Raw genomic sequence first — 11522 nt, 5'->3', positions numbered from 1 at the left:
GTGAACTGCTGAGTGAAAAGTGAGGCAACAAAAGATGATTGACGAGGAATAATTATTTTGTTAAAATTAGCAGGTCACAGAACTATTTTTCACAGAACCTCACACTCGGTCCTGAAAAAAAGCGCGTCTATTAATTTATTTATTTTTTGCCTTGTGAAGTAAAAAATATCCAAACACTATTTTAATGCCAAAAATTAATAATAAAGACTTGATGTGCAGACTAAAAACTTTAATATTTAGGACTGCACTAAAATCACAAGTCCCCCCACTGCAGCTTAGCCCGCTGAATCTCAGATATGTGTAAGTTTTTCTTGTAAAACATTTGCGTCCTAACGATTACTCCACAAATTCCTGACAGCCTGATGTGTTGCATTGTAGAAAGATTCGTGTGATTTAATTGGTTTGGCACCCAAAACATAATAATTATTATTTATTTTTATTTTCTCGACCCAGTTTTAATGATAAATAACAGGGTCTGTATACTGGGTCTGTCCAGACACACATTTTTCTGTCATCACTGTTTTCGACTACATTTTATGGTGAATTTTGCTTCAGAAAAAGCTTCAGTCTGACGCAAAACATATGAGTTCAGCGTTTTCAGAACTTTGAGCACCAGTTATTAAAGCAAAGCTACAAGACAACTGTGCGTAATATTGTCTCCAGTGTGTTTTACGCACGTTATGGCTCATGACCTCCAATTTGTTCCCACCCCATGCCCTCACATATGACTCAAATGGTGCTAAAAAAGTGTGCACCTCTAGGAATTTACTGTGGTTTTCAGACTGCAGCACCGACCAGCAGAGAACAGTCTGAAGGGGGACGTGCGCCACAGCAGGATACGACGCCAGGGCGGCCGTAAAGCTAGTCTAGCTCTGAGGCACTTTAGAGCCGTATACCCCCCCCACCACCACAAAGGTTATTGTCCAATATTGTCCACCACTCAGTAAAGACGATGGGGGGAGACGAGTTGACTCTGTAAATATTCAGCATCCATTCTCCTTTTTCAGGGTGTCGTGGGCCATAGCATCCTTTAGACTGTGATCAGTCACTGAAGGGAGAGACTCAATTGTGAGCGAAGGTTCGCTTTCCTTCACTGTCTAGATGAAGAAAGGCGACGCCATCATCACCTAAGTGACAATCAAAGTGGATATTCGGACTGGTGCATCAGAGGAACTTATCAATATTTGACTTTGGAAAATATCATAAATGCTGGCTTTGCGGTTACAGTTCACTGACTTTTTAGAGGCACTGATGCATTTCTTATTAATACTATTACATCCTTGAGTTTGGACCAAATCAAAGCCCACATTTTCTTGTGGGCTTTGCTGTGATCATGCAAAAACATTTGTATCATAAAATATGAGTGGTGGGCCTACATGGATGAATACGCCAGGTGGAGATGTACACTGTCTAAAGCCTGGACCGAAAGTCCTGAAATCTTCGTGTGACTTGCGCAAAACTAAAACTGAAAAGCCCTGCAGCACCTGATCATCCCTTTAACGTTTCAGTGCACTCACCTTGGGCTTTCCACTGAGCAATAGGGGCTTCGACAGAGGGGGTCACTGTCATTCACCTTCATGTACGCAGGGAAGAGATACCCCACAGGCTTAGTAGGTTTCAATTAACACTCGCCTTTTTTTTAAAAAAAAGGAAGGGGGGTCGCTTAAAATGTTGTCCTTACTGTCAAAAACGCGCCAAGACAAAAGATAGAAGCTGGCTTTAAAATAAGCAGGGCTAACGGGGGTCTTTCACCTGCTAATGAGGGTGTCATTATCTGCGGGCTGAAGCTTATTATCATCAGCCAATGAATCCTGCAGGTTTTCATAAGGCGGCTTCAAAGAGAGGAGAAAACTGTTTATTTACCACCGAAAACGCGTAAAGAGTGATTTCATTTCTATGCTATGGCAGAGCTTTATGTCAGCCATTCAAGCCAAATTAAACATGAGTAGTAAGGTCAGGGATTTTTCAGGTTGTAGGGAAATCAGAATGAACAGTGTTACTATGCAAATGAATGTTTTACCCCATCTGAGTAGTACAATAAAGTGTAGAAGAAGCTGGGAGTTAAACTGCGTTGTGTTTTCGTTTCTTCTAAAGTTTGAACCATCACTCTTTTCGATGACGGATGTGACGATTTGGGATAGATCCCGTTGAAATTGGATATTATCGAATTTTTTAAAAAGCCACAGAGGAGCAAATGGAAAACAGAAAGTGAGGCATGATGCATACCTCGACCCTTTTCTTTTAAAGCGACATCGAATCTCCGTGTCCAATCCATTACCGGGGGATGAGATTCAAAGTCAGAAATCTTTCCCGATGAGAAATAAATTAGTTGCATCATGCGTGGACGGCATTCACAAACACGTATATTTGTCACATCAATCAGGACACTTTTCCATCAGTGTATTAGAGGAGCGGGCTAATTATTTGATATGAGATAGGATTGAGTGTTTCAGGTGAAAGAAAGTTCAACTTCACAAAGCTCAGTGCTTTACACAAACCACACACAACTGTATGAAAGTTGTTCAAAATAAATTAAAACATGACAAGATTTAACACACACCATAAATAGTAATAATTTATATTTGGCCTTGTTACATGTTGACTGTAGGGTCCTTTTATTTTAGTTTATTAGGCCGGCTATTTTTATTAGGCTAAAGTTGTGGACCACTTTTTAAGTTAAACTGTGTGATTGTTTCTTTTGCTGACATATTTTTACGACTATAGCCTGTATATTTTAATGGCAACATAATTCATTAAAATATAAAGCAACATTTTCTCCGTTGTTGAGATATTGCCTAATAACTTTATAGACCAATCTTTTCCTTCTTACACTAACATTTCTTACTTATGTTTCACTAAAGTTGCCTACCGTCTTTGATTCAGCTGACGTTTTGTTTTAGTTTTTCTGTTTACTGTAGTTTTATTTTTACATTTTTTCGTCCATCTCTGTATCCATCACTTTTAAGAGCAACACACACAATGAAGTGTATGATTATTCAATAAGGCTTTATACAATAAACCCTTATTGTATAATTTGCTGCTTTTTTGTTATTTAAAAGTTGTTGCTTCAATGTTTTATGGAACAATACCATTTACGATGTAGCTATGATTTAAATGTTTAATTGTGTATCTGTATTTATCTTTACTTATATATGTATATATATATATAGAGAGAGAGAGAGAGAGAGAGAGAGAGAGAGAGAGAGAGAGAGAGAGAGAGAGAGAGAGAGAATTTATTTTATTTGTTTTAGTTAGAAATTGTAGTCCAGTTTTTCTGCATTTACCTTGCTGTTGCCAGACACTTTAATTTTCGATGAACGTTTGATAGCATCCTATTCTATATTTTATTGTTCAATGAGAACTAAATGAAGAAACATAGGATGTCACTGTGCTCTGCCAAAATGATGTTTTGTCTACAATGACTAATGGAAACAAAGAACATGTAAACTGGTCTTTATTTTAAGCTAATAAAAGTAGTAAGCTGGGCATGCTAAGCTGCATTATATATGTATAGGCAATGGGTGGAAACTTGTAATTATTAAACTAAAGATAAATAAAAAACAAACTATGTAAAGCGACATACAAGCATTAAATTTCGTAAGGTTAGCATTGCTAAAAGAACATGTCGTTTGTAAATGTTTGTAAACGTGCCTCAAACTATTTACCAGAAAACTGCACTTAGGAGGCCGGGGCACACTCAAACTGGTGAACCCCCGCTCGTTTACATGCTGCTCTAATGATAACAAAAGAGGTGCGTATTCCTCGAAGAAATCCGCTGTGTAAGAACATCAGTTTATGGGGTGTGGAACTTCTGGTTAACACGTGATCGGAAGAATGCACGAGCTGAATCGTAACCAGCAATTAGACGGTGAACAGTCAACACTGTTGTTGTTTTTATTTTTAATCTGTTCTGCTGGGTTGATGTTATAAGGGGAAAAATCTTGATGCTCAATGGCTTAATTTATGTGAACTAAAAGGAAGCCTTGTATGAGAAGGTAAACACGCATGACAAATCTCAGGCTGTAATATTAACGCGCACATCAGCATCCAACTCATACTTCAAAAATGTATTTACTTTTAATCAGCGTTTAGCCGCCGAACGTTTGCATAACTAGACCTACATGAGAAGTGCAACCATGTTGACACTAAGGGATGGAATTTGTACTCTTTTTTTTCTTTATTGCGTGTAGCATCCTTTGTCCAGCAGGGGGCATGTTTGACGCACAGCAGGGAGCTAAATGTGTCAAGTTGGATCATACAGCATTCAGTGTATGACCACTCATTATGTAAGTGAGAAGAAGAGACCATTGTCTTCAGCCTAGTGAGGAAAATGAAAAATGGAGCAGATGCTCATGTTTCCTTTATTACTGAAATGTGTTTATGTATGTAAAACAGCACATAAAGAACATTTCTCTGTGCAAATACATTTGGTACTTCAACAACAACCACAGAATCTCAGAAAAAAAAAAGAAAAACGTTTTTCTAGGTCCTCTGAAGTAAATACAATATGCGTACATCTGTCAAAGGTAAACCCCTTTACTTGTGTCAAATAAGAGGGTGAAAGTGCATCAAATACAAGTTGGGAAAAGGTCAAGCAGGATGATTGAATGCGACATCAGATTGAGAAGGGGAGGAGGGGGGTTTGTTTAATAATCAGGTTAAATTGCTTTGCTCTTTCCCCCTGCAGTGAGGTAGGGATACCAGTGCTTATACATTTTTTTTAAAAAAGAAAGAAAAAACCACTTTGGTGTCCAGATTGAATTCAAATTCTATATTAAATGCTGTCACGGAGTTAGAAGATATCACAGTATTCAAATTCACATGTGTCATGGAGCACATTTGGCAGTGTAAAGGTCTCACACTGCACCCCTAATAAATAACCGTATAGGTTATAGCAACAGCAACATTCACAGGCTTTACCACTGACTCATGATAAAGCCTGTGAGCTTCAGCCTCTTTCATCCTAGTGCATTACATGCAGACCCGCAATGCCTTTCAGAGCTATAAATTACATCATCTAAATTATATTATGCTTTAGTTTAGTCCAGGCACCGGAATAGCACAAACCCTCTCAGACCATATTGTACTGTTTTTCTATCTTGAATGCCTCTTCCTAATCCCAGCCACACACAGCTCACGGGGCTCTTTATGTATCCAGAGGTAATTATGACTCACAGGATGTCTCAGGAGCCAGAATGACACCAAATGTATCCTTTTAGGAGTTTTCCTTCATAGCTTTAAAGATGTATCACTGGCTTTTCACACATGGCTTTAAAGGAAGAAAAACGTGCGGGTTTGGAAACAGCTGGGAGTGGAGCCTGGATCGTTTAGCAAACAAGGGCAGGTTGCTTCCTTCTTCAAAGCCGCACATTTTTCATGAGCAAGTATGCTAAACATTGGAAACCCTGTTTCTCATTGATGTGATGGGAGGGGGAAATCCCTTCCAGCACCCACAGCTGGGTGCTGTCTGCAGCAGGAGGCCCGTGCAAGATTTCCATTATTATAACAGTGACGTTTTGCTTCATTCAGCAACAAGGTGAGGCACACGAGTCAGGAGACGCACCGTCTCTTCCAATTAAAAATAAAATAAAATAAAATAAACCTATTAAAAAAGTCTTGACCTTTCAGTAGCCAAACATGCACAAATGAGGCAAAACACAGGTTCAAAATCACAAGCTTTGCAGTTTTCCTGCAGTGGTACCCTGCAGGGCGAGGTTAAAGCACAAGGTTCATGAAGTGTCCTTAAGAAAGGCTGATCACTCCCACACCTCTGCACCTGTCGACTATTTACAAGGTTAGATTGTGGATGCATCTTCTACTGTACCTGCATCTGCATCTTAGAGGCTCTCCACGCAAACATATACAAGCAACCCTTCATAAGAACCAGCCTGGAAACTCAGTTAATCTCATAACTGAGATGAGATATCAGCAAATATCAGTACATTACAATAGTGCTTTGTTGAGATATGAGTGAACGATCGTGGACAGTTATCATACAGTGATTGGCATAGTGGGATATGCATATTATTCAGCAGGGTAGGGTGGTGAGGGTGTCAAACCTTGGAAATAAGCACTTCAACATTCAGCCATATACAACCCAAATACAGACTTAGGCCCAGGCAGAGAGTCTAAGACTTGGAGTTCACTCATGGAGATGCCCAGACTGCAAATTCAAGTGCATAACTTAAGGGAAGAAAAAACAACATATCAAGGATCATGTCGGCCTATTGCTCCAACAACATGAAGGCCTTCGGGTGTTTGCTATACTCATAAAAGGCCATTTTGGGCAAGATTTATTCCTAGAAAAGTAAAGGGAGCAGGAGTTGCCTGTTCTATGTACATCACCACCCACACACCCATAGCAGCCTGCAACATCTCCATCAAAAGTCAGAGGCGGCAGCCTATCAGGCGTTTCTCCGGGAGTTACTGGTTGCGGATGAGCGGCCCGTCTCATGGTCCGGTCTGTATTTGAGCCAGCAGATGAGCCATGTGACGACCACCGAGAACATGGCCAAGATGCTGGCTACCGACAGGCAAATGGGTCCCGCCGGCGAGGGAGGAATGCTGTGGCTGTGCACAAAGATCAGGCCCATGAACAGCAGCACCAGCATGGAGAGGAAGGAGAAGATCACGCACACGCAGCCGGTGGTCAGCGCCACCCTCTTGCAGCTCTGACAGCTGTCGTAGCGCACCGAGTCCTGGGAGAGGGTTGTGGCCGCGGACACGGTGGTGGACGGGGTCGCCTGACTGGCGCTGGACGCCCCCGACGCCTCCTCCCGGCGGAGGGCGACGAGAGCCGGGTGCAGCGGCGGAGGGTACGGCGGCAAAGCGTCCTGAGGCAGGGGGTCCGAGTCGATATAGAGCGGGAAATCCTCCGTCACCTTCGTGTTGTTGGGGAGGTTCTGTATCCGATAATCCGGAACCGGGGTCCGGTGGCGACAGACGGGGCAGCTGATGCGCCATGGCCGCTCCTCCCGAAGGTGAAGCGTGTTCAGGCACTCCTCGCAAAACGTGTGCAGGCACTCTAGGATCTTGGGAGCCCGGCGGTCAAGGTCGAAATAATTGTAGCAGATTTTGCACTCGTACTCCTCGTAGGGAAACGCCGAGGAGGCCTCGCCGGGGGGTTCCGCTCCACTCGATGCCAGATCTACCTCTGCCATGTCATCTTTCGCCATTCACATTCTCCGGTGAACACAAAGGGAGCTGGCGGACAGATGCTGATGACGGTGCACGTCTCTCCTTCTCTGCCCCCTCCTCTCCTCTCCCCTTTCATTGAAACGCCATCATCCGTGTGCAGACATCACCGCTCGTGTGTTTTCTTTTTTTTATTGTTGTTTTTGGTTCTTTTAAAAAATAAATAAATAAATAAATAATCCTCCCTCTGCGTCCTTTTCGTGTGGAGCCGCACGGACGCAGTTCGGGATCCAGGTAAAATATTTCAAAAGAAGCCTTCGTTTCCTGTTCGCCTGTGTGGGAATAGATGATGTAATGGTGGTGACTCCGGTGGGAAGGTGGGGACGGTGGGGGGGCTCATCCATCCAGAGAGACCGAGAATCCCACAAAACAGAGAGAGAGAGCGAGAGAGAGAGAGAGAGAGAGGGGACTCTGCGTCTTAGAGTGCTGTTAGAGAGCTGCTGTTGCTGTTCCCGCTGTGGTAGTGCAGCAGGCTGCCTATGATGACAGCCATGCTGGCTGGGAATTACGTAGACCCTGGCTCACAATAGGATGCGCTTATTTGGTCAACTGGGGGCGTCAATTCTCTGTTTCCTGTAACACGAAACATCAAAACTCACACGGTGTTCTGGCAGACAGAACGCGGTGTGTCACAGTGAGCATCAACAAGTTTCACGTGAACCAAGGAGGAGGCTCTTCAGAATCATTTACACATGTAGTCTGAAAAATACACAGCTGGTGTAGGCTGTAGATGGAGGACAGACAACAATCATGGTCATAGTCGTTTCAAACTTCATACCTGCCCCAGAGGAAGTGAGGGACTACAGCTGAAGCATAACATCTGAACATTTAGGGCAAATCTAATTAGCCGTTCGGTTATCAAATTAAACTCTAAAGTATGAACATGAGCTCTCAAATGAGAACCCTTTGGAGAGGTATTTTAAAGAATGAGCAGAATTGAAATCATCTGAGACACACATTTGGTTTGACGTAAGGCCAGGGTTCTCAACATGCAGCTCGCAGGCCAGTGACGCCCCCTCTCTAGAATCTTATGCAGTCCCTCAAACATGAAAGGAAAGAACACATTAATTCATACAGAGTTGTAGTTGCTGTAGGGCAGGCAAATACTAATGCAATCAAATGCATCCTACACTCCTTTTCACCTGATGTCAGGCTGTGTCAGCCTGACTTGTAGTTACATTTCTAGGGAGCTGCACTTCAGGTTAAGTAGAAAGTCACTTTGTAGAGTTAGAGTTTCCAGTTATGTCGTTACAGTTTCCCACAAAAGTCTAAATCAGGCATAAAAGGTGAAAACTCAGAAATTTTACTGCCTACCCTGATACATATATATTTCTAGTAGTTCCTCTCTCACACTGCAAAATACAGGAAGGCCAAACTGACTCATTAACATTTGCAGCACGCAATTTACTGCTAATTGGCCTAAGTGTGTCTTATTTTTGCATTTAATATTGAAATGAACTGACTGCACATGTGTTTAGAAAACTGTGCAACTTTTGTAAACACCTGTAGAACTAACCACACTTATAAGCGCTCACACGCTATTTCACCCTGTTTAGTAAACCTGGTCCACAGTGGCACACTGGGTGTGAAAAGAGAGTCCCAAGCTCTAGTTTATTTGTGCAAGGGACCAACTGCCCAGAAGCATCCATGGTGCATTTGCAGAATGTGTGAGGGCACCATGAATGCTGAATGTCATACACAGGTTTTGCCACGCAGAGTCGTCTTTTTCAAAGAAGGTGTTGCGTATTTCAGAAAGCCGGTACCTTGCATTATAGCAGGATGGTTCCATAGATGAATAGTGTGGATTAACTGCTGCCCAGTTCAACTGAAAAGAGTCAGAACAATAAGCAGTGAAAAACACAGCAAAGAACACCCTCGGACTGTTAAGAAGCCAACCTCCTATTACAGTGGGGCAAAAAAGTATTTAGTCAGCCACCGATTGTGCAAGTTCCCCCACTTAAAATGATGACAGAGGTCAGTAATTTGCACCAGAGGTACACTTCAACTGTGAGAGACAGAATGTGAAAAAAAAATCCATGAATTCACATGGTAGGATTTGTAAAGAATTTATTCGTAAATCAGGGTGGAAAATAAGTATTTGGTCACCTCAAACAAGGAAAATCCCTGGCTCTCACAGACCTGTAACGTCTTCTGTAAGAAGCTTTTCTGTCCCCCACTCGTTACCTGTATGAATGGCACCTGTTTGACCTCATCATCTGTATAAAAGACACCTGTCCACAGCCTCAACCAGTCAGACTCCAAACTCCGCCATGGCCAAGACCAAAGAGCTTTCGAAGGACACCAGGAAAAGAATTGTAGACCTGCACCAGACTGGGAAGAGTGAATCTACAATAGGCAAGCAGCTTGGTGTGAAAAAATCAACTGTGGGAGCAATCATCAGAAAATGGAAGACATACAAGACCACTGATAATCTCCCTCGATCTGGGGCTCCACGCAAGATCTCATCCCGTGGGGTCAAAATGATCATGAGAACGGTGAGCAAAGATCCTAGAACCACACGGGGGGACCTGGTGAATGACCTGCAGAGAGCTGGGACCAAAGTAACAAAGGTCACCATCAGTAACACACTACAACGGCAGGGAATCAAATCCCGCAGTGCCAGACGTGTTCCGCTGCTGAAGCCAGTGCATGTCCAGGCCCGTCTGAAGTTTGCCAGAGAGCACATGGATGATACAGCAGAGGATTGGGAGAATGTCATGTGGTCAGATGAAACCAAAGTAGAACTTTTTGGTATAAACTCAACTCGTCGTGTTTGGAGGAAGAAGAATACTGAGTTGCATCCCAAGAACACCATACCTACTGTGAAGCATGGGGGTGGAAACATCATGCTATGGGGCTGTTTTTCTGCCAAGGGGACAGGACGACTGATCCGTGTTAAGGACAGAATGAATGGGGCCAAGTATCGTGAGATTTTGAGCCAAAACCTCCTTCCATCAGTGAGAACTTTGAAGATGAAACGAGGCTGGGTCTTCCAACATGACAATGATCCAAAACACACCGCCCGGGAAACAAAGGAGTGGCTCCGTAAGAAGCATTTGAAAGTCCTGGAGTGGCCTAGCCAGTCTCCAGACCTCAACCCCATAGAAAATCTGTGGCGGGAGTTGAAAGTCCGTGTTGCTCGGCGACAGCCCCAAAACATCACTGCTCTTGAGAAGATCTGCATGGAGGAATGGGCCAAAATACCAGCTACTGTGTGTGCAAACCTGGTAAAGACCTATAGTAAACGTTTGACCTCTGTTATTGCCAACAAAGGTTATGTTACAAAGTATTGAGTTGTATTTTTGTTATTGACCAAATACTTATTTTCCACCCTGATTTACGAATAAATTCTTTACAAATCCTACCATGTGAATTCATGGATTTTTTTTTCACATTCTGTCTCTCACAGTTGAAGTGTACCTCTGGTGCAAATTACTGACCTCTGTCATCATTTTAAGTGGGGGAACTTGCACAATCGGTGGCTGACTAAATACTTTTTTGCCCCACTGTATATGATCAAGCAAGATGGAAATATTTTTATTCCAAAAATACAGCAACTGACCTCCTGAGTTCCCAAAAACCTGCAATATCAGTGATGTTAGCACAAGCACAAAGAAGAGGTGATGCAACACAGTAATAAGCACTGTGTTATCATATTTAAAATGGGCAAATATTTGAACATGTCAGTTTTCATTGTACCCTTTCCATCTGACGAGGTTAAATGATGTCTGAATCACTGCATTCTGTTTGTAATCACAATTTACTTTGCACTCTAACAGGATTGTATAACCGATTCTTGTATTAGGTCCCGAGTAACCACGGGTAAGTTAGTTTACTGTTTGGATATTCAATGATATGAGAAAATGAGCACCAACAATGAGTTTAGATTTTGCACATATAAAAGTGAACATGATAATGTCTACAGAATGGTCACAACTGACCTGTATCCACGTCAGAGCTGTTCCCAATCAAAGCTCACTGCTGTATTTAAACTGTACAGTTAAGTCTCTGCTGTGGTGAAAATCACAGCCAAATTAATTTTGTGGATAACCACCTCATGACCATAAAATGTTGATTTAAGTAATAAGCATTTTTTGAGGGTGAATTGAACATGTGCACTTGGGCTTCGTGGAATAATGTTTATTATTATTTTAAATCAGTGATCAATTAATTATTGATAGAAAAACAAATAGTTATTATTAAGAAAATACCTGTAGCCTGCAGAATATGATGGAGAAATGTGACCCTGGGAAAGGTTTCCACTTAGTGACCTGACACATGACACAAAAAACAACAAAGCATTGAAATCAAACACAACTTTACAATAA

General features: G+C 42.3%; 1 protein-coding gene across 1 annotated transcript; it reads right to left on the bottom strand.

Annotated features, from left to right (window-relative positions):
* Positions 1 to 4351: 4351 nt before the first annotated feature.
* rnf228 (ring finger protein 228) lies at positions 4352 to 7677 on the bottom strand. The gene has a single exon (XM_006801156.3). The coding sequence runs from the start codon at positions 7173 to 7175 to the stop codon at positions 6405 to 6407; it is 771 nt and encodes a 256-aa protein (XP_006801219.1). The 5' UTR covers positions 7176 to 7677; the 3' UTR covers positions 4352 to 6404.
* Positions 7678 to 11522: the final 3845 nt, after the last annotated feature.

This window comes from Neolamprologus brichardi, chromosome 14, assembly GCF_056152115.1.
Source record: "Neolamprologus brichardi isolate AB-2024 chromosome 14, ASM5615211v1, whole genome shotgun sequence".
Classification (NCBI taxonomy): Eukaryota; Metazoa; Chordata; class Actinopteri; order Cichliformes; family Cichlidae; genus Neolamprologus; species Neolamprologus brichardi.
Note: the sequence above shows the minus strand (reverse complement) of the source record. Positions and strands in the feature narration are given on the sequence as shown.